Below are 12,383 nucleotides of genomic sequence, written 5' to 3'. Positions count from 1 at the left end.
TACTTCTTTGGTCTCCTGCCTCTACTCTCTCTCACTTCCGTGCACTTTGCCTGATAACCGAGTCACACCAGCTCATTCCTGGCATCTCCCTTCTCACTGTCCCCCCGCTAACTTTCCCACGAGATCAAGGGCAGATGATTTAGGCAGGCGCCAGTTATCACTCTCTGACTTACCCCAGGCCCGTTCCACTCCCACCTGTGCTCTTCCCTGGCAAACACATCAGTGCCTGTGTTACCTCCCCTGAGGTCTTCCCCAGGCACCTGTGTCACCCCGTTGTAATGTCTATTTACATGTATCTCCACCCAGACTGATGGTCCTTGACACAGTGACCACCTTAGCCAAGTCAAACTGTATTAAGGATGTTTATTTCCTTGCCCCATTTATACATAATTAAGACCTGAGCATCCTTTTGACAGAGACAATTTCTTCTTTCCCCTCATTGGTCCCCCATGCCCTCAGGTACAAGTGCTCTGGGATCCAGGGCGAGCCGGCCCTCTGCCCCAGCTGGGTATTCTTGTGGGCAGGTCTCTGGAGTTTCTGGGGCTTCCTTAATCCTCTTTCTCTTGAGTTTTGGTTGTTGAGGAAGTTTCCTTAAAGAACCTGAGAAAGGGAAAGTCAGAGACAGTGCTGATGACATCACAAATAGTTAGAGAATCTCAGTCTGTAACATGTGGGGGGCATGGTAAGGAATCAAAGGAAGGACAACAAAATCTTATCTTGCTTCCAACCTATGTCCCTTACTCTTTTCTCACAGAAACCCTGTGGGGTAGGGAGATGGTATCCCTCCAATTTACAGTTGGGGGATCTCACACAGGCACAGAGTAAGGAAATGGGCTGCTGTTCAAAGCCTAATCCAAGCTAGGGGTACAGTCGGGACTAGACCTCTGGCTTCCGACTCTGATTCCTCCCCACTCCTCTCTCTAGTTCCACAGCCCAGTTCCCAGTACTTTGTTGCTGGGTTGTTTGCAAACACCGTTGCCATCTTTTTCCTTAAGAACTGACTCATGAACGTGGTGCCCAAGAAACACCGTGCAGGTCACTTTTAACTGCACGATAGACTTGGTGATTCACTCAGTCATGGTGGCTCTACCAGGTGATATGTGTTATCTCATGTAACACAATGTGAAAAACACAGCCTCGTCTGTAACATATCCCAGCCAAAAACATGTTTAACATGAATTCATCGAGACTCATGACCTACAATCCTGCTCCTGGATAGAAGAACAAGCTTCAAAGATACCAAAAGGAAGTAATAAGAAAAAAGCAGAAATTGGAACATTCTGCAAAATAGCCTGATCTCTTCGACAGGCCAGGGTGTAAAAAAGGGGACTCGGTTAGGTTAAAAGAGGCTTAAGAGACATAACCAGGTGAAACACAGGGTTTGGGAAACCAGTGCAAAAGATGTCTTTGCTGGGAAAATTTGAAAGTGGAGTATTTAATTCAACAATTAGATGAAATGAAGATGTTAACATGGAAGGTTTCTATAACTGAAAAAAGCAAGTTCAAATCAAAATCCTATATACGGCATGGTCTCATTTTTGTTTAATACAGGTATTTATACACATAAAAAACACCTGGGAAGTACTAACTGGATGACAATGTTTATATTTTCTTATTTTTTGCTGATCTGAATTATCTAATTTTCTAGGATATGCTTATGCTTGTAATAAAATGTTATTTTAAGAATTACAATTTCAAGCCCAATTTCTTATCCCACCATCCAAGCCTTTTTCCTGTTACACGCCAGCCTGCACCTCTGCAGTGTGCTCGGCCATTCGACCCTGAGCCCAGCCTGTCTACTCACTGCCCCCTCACCTCCACACACACGTCCCTCCCACCTCTTTCCCCTTCCCCCTCCCTCTCCTTATTCCTTTCTTTAAATCCTGTCCCAAACCTACCTCCTCCAGACCTACCCTTTACCCTGTATTCTGAGATTGTGCATTTGTAGGAGGGGGATAATAATGCCCATCTCATCAGGATGCTGCAGGGTTTGGGTGAAATTAAGAGATACAAAGCTCTTGGTACAGGGAGACGCTGGCCCAAAAGCCTGCACCTCACTATCCTCATCTGATTCATGGACAGCTTGGCCTAGATCATTTTTTAAAATCAAGTAATTAATTTTATTTATTTGGTTGTATCAGGTCTTAGTTGTGGCAGGCAGGCTTCTTAGTTGCGGCTCTCTGGCTCCTTAGTTGTGGCATGCATGTGGGATCTAGTTCCCTGACCAGGGATCGAACCTGGGCCCCCTGCATTGGGAGCACGGAGTCTTAACCACTGTGCCACGAGGGAAGTCCCTGACCTACATCATATTAATGATGGACTGGCCTTCATTCCACTGTATGTTTTGCTTCCTCAATTTAAACAATAGGCACTGGGACCACGGGCCCCTGCAGAGCCCAGGCAGAGTTCTGGGTCTCGGTAGCTGCCTGACCTGGGCCCTCTGTACCTGACCCATCCTCATTCCTGCCCTCCCACTTGGTCCAAGTGACTGGTGGACTGTGACTGGTGAAGATGCCCTGAGGGCTGCCCCAGCCAGCCTGGCCTTCAGAGGAACACCTGGGTCCAGTTTAGGACCATGCTCTGCGGTCCTAGGCTACCATTTGCCTTCATCTTCTCCCCCAGGAGCTAAGCAAAAAGCCAGTTCCAGAAGGGTGAGAGGTAGGTGGCCCAACACCCCTCTGCACCTCAGTGCACAGGAGGGGCCTTCATAGGTTCCAACCTTGGCTGGGGTCCCTCTCACTGAAGAGTCTCTGTCCCCTAATCCCACACCCTCTGTCCAGAGAGCCAGGCCGGGAAGTCGGTTCCCAGGCCAGCTGGCTGGACGGCCTCCGCCCTGGTGGAATGAACCCCTCCTCTGCCTATACCCTGCCCAAAGCTGAGGGGACATTCTGCTGCTGCTTGGACACTTCCCGGGAGTCCCTGCTCTTAGCCTCTAGAAACATCTCTGCTCTGCTTCTGGTTGTACGGGAAAGTGCTTTGTTTACATGTTAACTGAAAAAGGCATGTTTCCTGAGGCCTCCAGGTTGGGGGGTTGGGATGAAACAGAACAGTGAAGGGAACACACCTAAATGTTAATAGTCATACCTGTGGGTGATGGGTAATTTTCCTCTCTTCTATTTTATACTATCTGTACATTTCAAACTTTCTATAATGAGCATACCTGCGGGGAAAGGGGGAAAAAGAGAAAAGAAAGAGTGGAGAGGGGAAAGGAAAATGGACGGAAAGAGAAATGCAGGGATGGGACTTCCCTGGTGGCACAGTGGTTAAGAATCCGCCTGCCAGTGCAGGAGACACGGGTTCGAGCCCTGGTCCAGGAAGATCCCACATGCCACGGAGCAGCTAAGCCCGTGTGCCACAACTACTGAGCCTGCACCCTAAAGTCCATGAGCCACAACTACTGAGCCCACGTTTCACAACTACTGAAGCCCACGCGCACCTAGAGCCCATGCTCCACAGCAAGAGAAGCCATCGCAATGAGAAGTCCGTGCGCGGCAACGAAGACCCAACACAGCCAACAATAAATAAATAAATAAATGTAAATAAATAAATTTATAAAAAAAAAGAAAACAGAAATGCAGGGATGGGGACTCCCCTGGTAGTCTAGTGGTTAAGACTCCACGCTGTGAATGCAGGGGGCGCGGTTCGACCCCTGCTCTGGGAAATAGATCCCACATGCCACGTGGTACGGCCAATAAATAAATAAATAAATAAATGAATAAGTAAAAGAAATGAAGGGATGAAGAGAAGATGGGGAGGAGGGATGAAGACTATGTCAGGTGTTCCACGGGACACACAGGCCCCTCCTTCAGGCATTACCTCTCCTGCCGTGGCCCTCAGCTCTCAGCTCCCCGAGCAGGGAGACCTGGCAGCCCGGGGCATGCATCTTGGACAGCCTCTCCTTCATGGCACTGAGGTGACTGTGCAGCCCCCAGGCAGTGCAGAGCTTGGGCAGACTGTCCTCCTTGTTGGCAGGCAAGGAGCTCTCCGGGATGTCCAAAGGGTAGAAGGCTACCTGCAAGGGGGCCACAGTGTTGAGCAGAAGAGAGGGGCCCATGTGCCAGAGCCCCAGCCCTGCCCTTGTTAGGCAACAGCTTCGGCCCGACTGCACCTCACACCTGCGTAGCCAGAAGGATGGAGGGCCACAGATGGGGACCATGGGGACGTTGAGACCAGGCTGCCAACTGTCCCTTCTTGGGTGTCTCTTTCCGTTGGGATATGTCCTTCATCTCTTTTTTGAGTATAGTGTCTTATGTGTTTGTAATGAAACAGTGGTACTTGTTTTAAAGTCCTTTGCAAAATTAAAATTGAGAGCCTGAAAACATCTTTTGAAATTTTCCTGCTGCTGAAATCCAAGAATCACCAAAATGGCAGCTCCTTATATTCAGAAGGGGAATCACTGAATCCACTCATTCACGTTCAGAGGTAGAAATAAAGACCCAGAGAAAGAGAGGATTTGGTTAAGGCTGCACAGCTATAGCAGTGGGTGGGGTGAGGTCAGGGCGGGGCTTTCCTTTGAACTAGATTATGTTTGAATCCAGTTCTTCCCTCCCGCTTGCTATGTGGCTTGGGTCAAGTTACTTTACCTCACCACCTTCATTTACACACTGTGGACAATAATTCTAATTACCACTTAGGGTTACTTTTTTTTTTTTTTTTTTTTGCGGTACGCGGGCCTCTCACTGTTGTGGCCTCTCCCGCTGCGGAGCAACAGGTTCCGGACGCGCAGGCCCAGCGGCCACGGCTCATGGGCGCAGCCGCCCCGCGGCATGTGGGATCCTCCCCGACCGGGGCACGAACCCGCGTCCCCTGCATCGGCAGGCGGACTCCCAACCATTGCGCCACCAGGGAAGCCCTAGTGTTACTTTTGAAGATGACATGAGGGAACATAATGTGCCTGGTACCTAAAAACTGTTATCTGTGATTATTCCTTTGGATCAGTGGTTCTCATAGTGTGCTCTATGAAATACTCTAACCTCACAGACCCCCTGAAAAGTGGGGTCCACTCAAAGTGCAAGAGAGAAACCAATGGATTCTAATGTAACCTAGTGTGAAAAGTTCATTGCTACAAATCTGAAAAGGCTACATACTGTATGATGCCAACTACATGGATATTCCAGAAAAGGAAAAACTATGGAGACAATAAAAAGATGAGTGATTGCCAGGCGTCTGGGGGAAGGAGGGAGGAATGAAGAGGTGGAGCACAGGGGATTTTTAGGGCAATGAAACTATTCTGTTTGCTACTGTAATGGTGGATACATGTTATTGTACATTTGTCAAAACCTATAGAATGTGCAAAACAAAGAGTGCACCCTAATGTAAACTATGGACATTATTTTTTTAGTTAATAGTGTATCAATATTGGCTCATCAAAGATACAAATGTACCCCTCTAATGCAAGGTGCTAATAATAAGGAAGACAGAAAAGGGTGGGATATGGGAACTCTGTATTGGGTTGGCCAAAATGTTGGTTCGGGTTTTTCCGTAACATTATATGGAAAAAACCGAACTAACTTTTTGGCTAACCCTATACCTTATACTCAATTTTTCTGTAAACTTAAAACTGGTTTAAAAAAAAAATGTCTGGGACTTCCCTGGTGGCACAGTGGTTAAGAATCCGCCTACCAATGCAGGGGACACAGGTTCCGGGAAGATCCCACATGCCGCGGAGCAACTAAGCCTGTGCACCACAACTACTGAGCACACATGCCACAAGTACTGAAGCCCGTGCGCCTAGAGCCTGAGCTCTGAAACAAGAGAAGCCACTGCAATGAGAAGCCCTCGCACCACAACAAAGAGTAGCCCCCGCTCGCAGCGACTGGAGAAAGCCCAAGCACAGGAGCGAACACCCAACAATGACGACCCGACGCAGCCAAAAATAAAATTAATTAAAAAAAATTTTTTTAATTCTATTTTAAAACATTCATCAATATGGTTTCAGATTCCACACTGCATTAAGTAACTGCCACTTTCTGAGTTTTGGTGTGGTAGCAAAGAAAACTATCCACGATTATCGGAAAACAGTAATAAATTGCTCCTCTCTTTTAACTATATATCTGTATGAGGCTGGGTTTTCTTCATGCACTTTAACCAAATCACTATATCATAAGAGATTGAGCAGAAGCAGATATGAGAATCCAACTGTCTTCTATTAAGCCAGACACTAAAGAGATTTGCAAAAATGTCAAACAATGCCACTCTTCTCTCTAAATCTTTTTGTTTTGGAAAATATAGTTAACGCTCATAAAAATTATGTTAATATATAATGGACTCCTTGTTTTTATTTTTAAATGAATCAGTAAATACATATTTTGAATTATTTCTTTAGCTTTAATTTCTAGTAGGGCAAATAAATATCAATAGATGTAACCTACAGGAATACAGGTTTTGGGGGGTTCCCAATGATTTTTAAGAGGGTAGAAGTGACCCAAGACCAAAATGTTTGAGAAGCACTGTTTTTGGACAAAGCCTGCCCAGGATCTTTTTTTTTTTTTTTTAATTTTTTGGCCATGCCTCATGGCACGTGAGATCTTAGTTCCCCGACCAAGGATCGAACCACACCCCCTGCATTGGAAGCTCGGAGTCTTAACAACTGGACCACCAGGGAAGTCCCTGCCCAGGAATTTGTCCTCTGTCCTCTGTCCTCTGCAACAATCTCCAGTCTCCCCCAAGCTGGCTGTGCCTTTCTGCCTGGTCCCAATCATCCCTGCCCATGGCTCTCCAAGGACTGTGAACAGTCCTTGCCCCTGTTCACATCAGGGTGTGGGTGTGGAGGATGAATAAATATCTAGAACTTGAAGCTGAGTCTCTGCCCTCTTCAGCCCCACTCTGTGCCCACCGCAGGGGCAGTGGCGTCTTCCTCAGGCAGTGAGTGTGGAAGGGACTGAGGGGTGCTGGCTATATCAGAGGGCCCTTCAGGGAATTCCCTGGTGGTCCCGTGGTTAGGATTCCCGGCTTTCACAGCAGGGGGCGCCGGTTTGATCCCAGGTTGGGGAATTAAGATCCCAAATGCCGCCCTTCAGTTGCAGGCCTCCCCTCACAATTTAAGAACACACCAACCAGCCCTCAGCTGGACCCTGGAGGAACCTCACCGGGAACTTGGCCGTCTGGCTGTTCTTGATATACTTGTAGAGCCTGTAAAGCTGCTTCGCCTCCAGTTCTGAGAAGAGGGAGACAAATCTCCAGAGCTTCCTGCAGGGGAGAAGTCCAAGCCCAAGGCTGAGGGGGGCGGAGCACAGCCCCTCTCCCTCCAGCGTTTGTCCTGTGGCCAGAACCACCCATGGGGAAATGCTGCCTCCTTAGTGTTTGATTGGGGACATGGAGTAATGGGGATTTGCCAGACCTTGGATACCCTGTATCGGTGAGGAGCCCCCCACACCACACAGCAGTTATTCGATCAGAGGCCATTCCCTCCAGGGTCAGGCGAGTCCTCTGTCCACTCACTGCTGCCCAGAGTCGCAAGCAGACCCTGTTCTCCCCATCCCCCTTCACCATGCTCACTCCAGGATCCTGACTCTTTCACACTAAGATAAAGAACTAGGAGATTTTCACTAAGGTGTGACCTTGATTCTAGAGGGGTCGGCCCAGGAGTGAGTGTAGTGGTAAGGGTAGGGAGGCTGCCCTACTTCCTCCAGTGCTTGACTTCCCAGGCTCGGCAGTAGTGCTGCAGAAAGGTGTTGATGTGGTCCCCTAGGACCACCAGGCTCTGCTTCATGTACTTTAGCTTCTTCTCCTGGGGAAGGTCCCTCGGCGGGTGCAACCTTCGCAGGAACTTCTTCAGCGGCCTTAGACATTCTTTACACTTAGGAGGCAACAGGTGAAGTGAGAGGCCACAGGAAAAACAAGAGGCAGCTGGGCAGCCCCACAGAGCCAGCAGGTTGGCCCAGCTGCAACCCTTATGGCCCAGGAAGTGTTGAGGAGGCTCCCGTCAACCTCTTACCCCACTTCCTTCCCAAGAGTGTGTCAAGCGGGGCTGTGAACTATGAGTCTGAGGCCTGCCAACTACTGACCCAGGTCTCCTGACCTGTGGGGAATGGGGACAGGGTCCTGGGCTGGCCCCTTACTCACAATTTTGAAGGTGTCCTTGTCCAGGCCCTTGGCCTGGCACACAAGTGAGTCTCTGGCAGGGATGGTGCTGGAGCTCCCCTCTAAGCAGGGTCCATCCGTCCCCTGGGAGGAGGCAGGGGCAGGAGTCAGTTGGGGGGCTTGGGCTACTGCTCCTGAGGGGCAGTGCTGGGCAACCACTGGTCCAGATGCCAGCCAAAGCCCTTCTCCGTTTTCCCAGTGACCTCGTCCTTGAGCCAGCACTCAGGTGAGTGAGCCCCAGGCAAAGAAAACCATCTCTGAGAATCCCAGCTTAGAAAACCTAGAACGCCCAACCCATTTCTTTTATAGTAATTGTAGCACAGTATACTAGCTAACTTTGCAAAGCACTTGATAAACATTAACCCATTCTATTCTCCCACAGATTCTGTGAGGCTAGAAATCATTATTCCTGGTTACAGATGAGAGCACTAATGGCACCAAGAAGTTTAAGTAACTCCTTGGAGGGAATGATTAGGGATTCATTTACTCATTCATTCAGCACTTATTGAGTGCCTAAAAATCCCAGGCCCATGGGCTAATGGGCACTCAGAAAGCGTATGACGGTGATGGTCATGATGAGAAGGAACTTTCTGACAGCAAGCTGGGGCAAAAAAAGCTGAAAATTAATAACGACGAAGTGACTGTGGAATAATACTTGAAGTCATAGCACAGGATTAGACTGACACGAGATTCACATCTGACCTTTCAAAAGCCTCTCAGAAAAGTGAGCATTAATTCCTGCCTGTGTTCAGGGGGCACAAGGAAGATCCAGGCCCAGACTCTGAAGGGATAGACCAGGGAAAGGGAGGGAGAAAGATGGAGAGGGAACGGGACACAGGCTCCTCCAGACCCGAGAGAGAGGGGACTCTGGCTGATCAATTCCATAAACACACCACACAAATCAGACAGACCTCACAGACCATAACGCACGTGCACACACACACACACCCGAGCCTGTGTATCTTCATAAACAGCAATCATCTTGCCGAGAACCTTCCCATCATCTTGCCAGATATATATGTCCTCGATAAACATCTGTCTGAATGAATTAACCTTCTCTTGTTCTTTCAGTCTCTTGCCAACTCGTGTACCTCACCCTTTTTCTTTCTTCTCTCCTTCCTTGAGTTCATACTCTCTGCCTTCCCAAACCAGCCCCTCCAGGGCCCTCCTTTCCTCACTCCCTCACATCCCCAACCCCACTGCACCTTCTCTAGTGGCTGGTGCCCTTCACCCCCGTGTCCATCTAAGGCTTCCATCTCAACAGGTGTGCCGATGGGCTCCAGAGGTAGCACTCCTCAGCCCCCTCGGGCTTCTGACCTACTGCTTCTGGAACCTGAGTGTCTCAGGGAGTGGGCAGGTTGACACTCAGAACTCGGAGCAAAACCATGGCAACTGCCAACACAGAGTGCCGTGCCCCTCCCCCTCCCCGACCCTCCTCCACCCCTTCCCCGGGTGACCAGCCTCTCCTTCAACTGGGACTGGCCTAGGGAAGTGAGCAGGTTGTGCCAGGTAGATCCCAGACTTTGTCAGAGTGCACAGCTGGACAGGAGGGGCTGGCACCCCTTCTCCCAAGAGAACTGTCAGATGCTGTCCATTTTGAACCCGGTTAAGGCATTTGAAGTCATTTTCCTGCGTGTGTACCATTCATGCCCCTTCAGTTTCAGCGTAGGCTTCCCGAGAGTGAGGACCAGGTTTTGTAACATCCCTTTCCCGACTGGGGACGATGGACTAGAGGGTATAGGGAGAAGGGAACACTGTAAATCTGCCCTGGGATAGATCTTCTCTTCCATCCACCGTAATCTCCAGGAAGGGAAGGAGCCCGTTGTGTTGGGTGGTGGTGGTGTTTCTAGAGAGGTGTACAGAAATACTAGCCACCATATATTATCTCAATTAACGCTCACAACAGTCTTCCCCGGGGTAGGTCCCAGCAGTGATCCGTATTCATAGAAGACTAGCTGAGACGCACAGAGGTCCCGTAAATTGCCTTGGGTCCGCTGCCAGTAGGTGGGGCGCGAGGGTCTGGGTCAGATTCCGACCGCCCTGGCTTTTCCCTCCTGCGTCGCCCTCGGGAGGATCAAAGGTCGCGGGGAGGTCCTCGGAGGCTCTCGGGGGCGCGGGTCCAAGCCACCCCCTCATCCCTACCGCGGTCCCGGTGGCCGCTCAGGGCGCACAGCGGGTCGGGGCGCTGGTAAGACCGTGCGGCCTCAGTTCCCTCACCTGACCCGCATCTTCTTCCTTGGATCGCGGAACTTCCTCTTCTGGCCCTTGCCTTTCTGTCCTCTGGGTCCGGGTCCTGTTTTCCCCACTCCGTTTGGCCCTCTACCTCCCCTGCCTTCGCGGGCACTGGGTCGGACGGCCGTCGGCCAACCCAGCCCGGGCTGAGGCTGCGGCACGGTCCTCCCACGTCTCCCTCTCGCCATCTGGCAGCAGTAGCCGCGTTTGACAGGGGCATTTAGCTCCTGACGTTCCTAGGGGACAAGGTGGCTTTGCCTCCAAACTGGAGCACCAATTCAAGATTATTTTGCGGCTGTTAAGAAGGATAATTACACTGGCAAGAGTGAGGGGAAAGGAGCTCTTTTACAAACTTCTATAGGGAGTAATAATTAGTAAAAAAAAATAATAATAATTTAAAATGTTAAATATGCATTCCCTTTCTTGTTTTTTGTTTTTTTTTTTGGCGGTACGCGGGCCTCTCACTGTTGTGGCCTCGCCCGTTGCGGAGCAACAGGCTCCGGACGCGTAGGCTCAGCGGCCATGGCTCACGGGCCCAGCCGCTCCGCGGCATGTGGGATCTTCCTGGACCAGGGCACGAACCCATGTCCCTTAGCATCTGCAGGCGGACTCACAACCACTGCGCCACCAGGGAAGCTCTGCATTCCCTTTGACTCACAAATTCTACTTCTAGGAATTAGCCCTACGGAGAGATATATGTATGAGGACTGTTACAGTGGTGACAATTTGTAAACAACTGAAGTGTAATCCATAGGAAAGGGTAAATACAGTGTGGCACACACATACTTAAAAATAATACTCTAGGGCTTCCCTGGTGGCGCAGTGGTTGAGAGTCCGCCTGCCGATGCAGGGGACACGGGTTCGTGTCCCGGTCCGGGAAGATCCCACATGCCGCGGAGCGGCTGGGCCCGTGAGCCATGGCCGCCGAGCCTGCGCGTCCAGAGCCTGTGCTCCGCAACGGGAGAGGCTACAACAGTGAGAGGCCCGCGTACCGCAAAAAAAAAAAAAAAATACTACTCTAATATTAAGGTTAAGATTAATTTAAAAAATACTTTACTGGGCTTCCCTGGTGGCGCAGTGGTTAAGAATCCGCCTGCCAATGCAGGGGACATGGGAAGATCCCACATGCCGCGGAGAGACTAAGCCCGTGCGCCACAATTACTGAGCCTGTGCTCTAGAGCCCAAGAACCACAACTGTGGAGCCTGCGAGCCACAACTTCTGAAGCCCGTGCGCGCCTAGAGCCTTTGCTCCATAAGGAGAGAAGCCACCACAATGAGAAGCCTGGGCACCTCAATGAAGAGTAGCCCTGGCTCGCAGCAACTAGAGAAAGCCTGCACACAGCAACAAAGACCCAACACAGCCAAAAAAAAAAAAACAAAAAAACTTTACTACTAAAATACTACTAATTATTAAAATACTACCCTACCAAATTAAATTTATAAGAATAAATTTAAATTAAATATGAATTGAAATTTAAAAATTTTAAATTGCTTATCTATATCTGTATTTAATGACATGGAAAACAGGAACTGGAACAGCATGTATGGTATGATCCCATTTATTTTAAAATTTATTTTATTGAAGTATAGTTGATTTACAATGTTGTGTTAATTTCTGCTGTACAGCAAAGTGATTCAGTTATACATATATTTACATTCTTTTTCATATTCTTTTCCATTATGGTTTATCATGGGATATTGAATATTGTATTGTGCACCTTGTTGTTTATCCATTCTCTATGTAATAGTTTGCATCTACTAATCCCATACCCCGAATCCATCCCTCTCCCACACCCCCTCCCTCTTGGCAACCACAAGTCTGTTCTCTATGTCTGTGAGTCTGCTTCTGTTTCATGGATAAGTTCATTTGTGTCATACTTTATTTATTTTAAATTTATTTATTATTTATTTTTGGCTGCATTGGGTCTTCACTGCTGCACGCGGGCTTTCTCTAGTTGTGGCGAGCAAGGGCTACTCTTCGTTGCAATGCGTGGGCTTCTCATTGCAGTGGCTTCTCTTGTTGTGGAGCATGGGCTCTAGGCGTGCAGGCTTCAGTAGTTGTGGCTCAT

The 12,383-nt window shown here is 49.1% G+C and overlaps 1 protein-coding gene across 1 annotated transcript; it reads right to left on the bottom strand.

The window, feature by feature from the left end:
• Positions 1–436: 436 nt before the first annotated feature.
• CHCT1 (CHD1 helical C-terminal domain containing 1) lies at positions 437–9,404 on the bottom strand. Its single transcript, XM_030881604.2, has 6 exons — positions 9,288–9,404; positions 8,065–8,166; positions 7,623–7,798; positions 7,089–7,188; positions 3,817–4,012; positions 437–600 (listed from the first exon to the last, which is right to left on the bottom strand). The coding sequence occupies exons 1-6, from the start codon at positions 9,336–9,338 to the stop codon at positions 437–439; spliced, it is 789 nt and encodes a 262-aa protein (XP_030737464.1). The 5' UTR covers positions 9,339–9,404.
• Positions 9,405–12,383: the final 2,979 nt, after the last annotated feature.

This window comes from Globicephala melas, chromosome 20, assembly GCF_963455315.2.
Source record: "Globicephala melas chromosome 20, mGloMel1.2, whole genome shotgun sequence".
NCBI classification, from domain to species: Eukaryota; Metazoa; Chordata; class Mammalia; order Artiodactyla; family Delphinidae; genus Globicephala; species Globicephala melas.
This window is presented reverse-complemented; position numbering and strand designations above follow the sequence as displayed.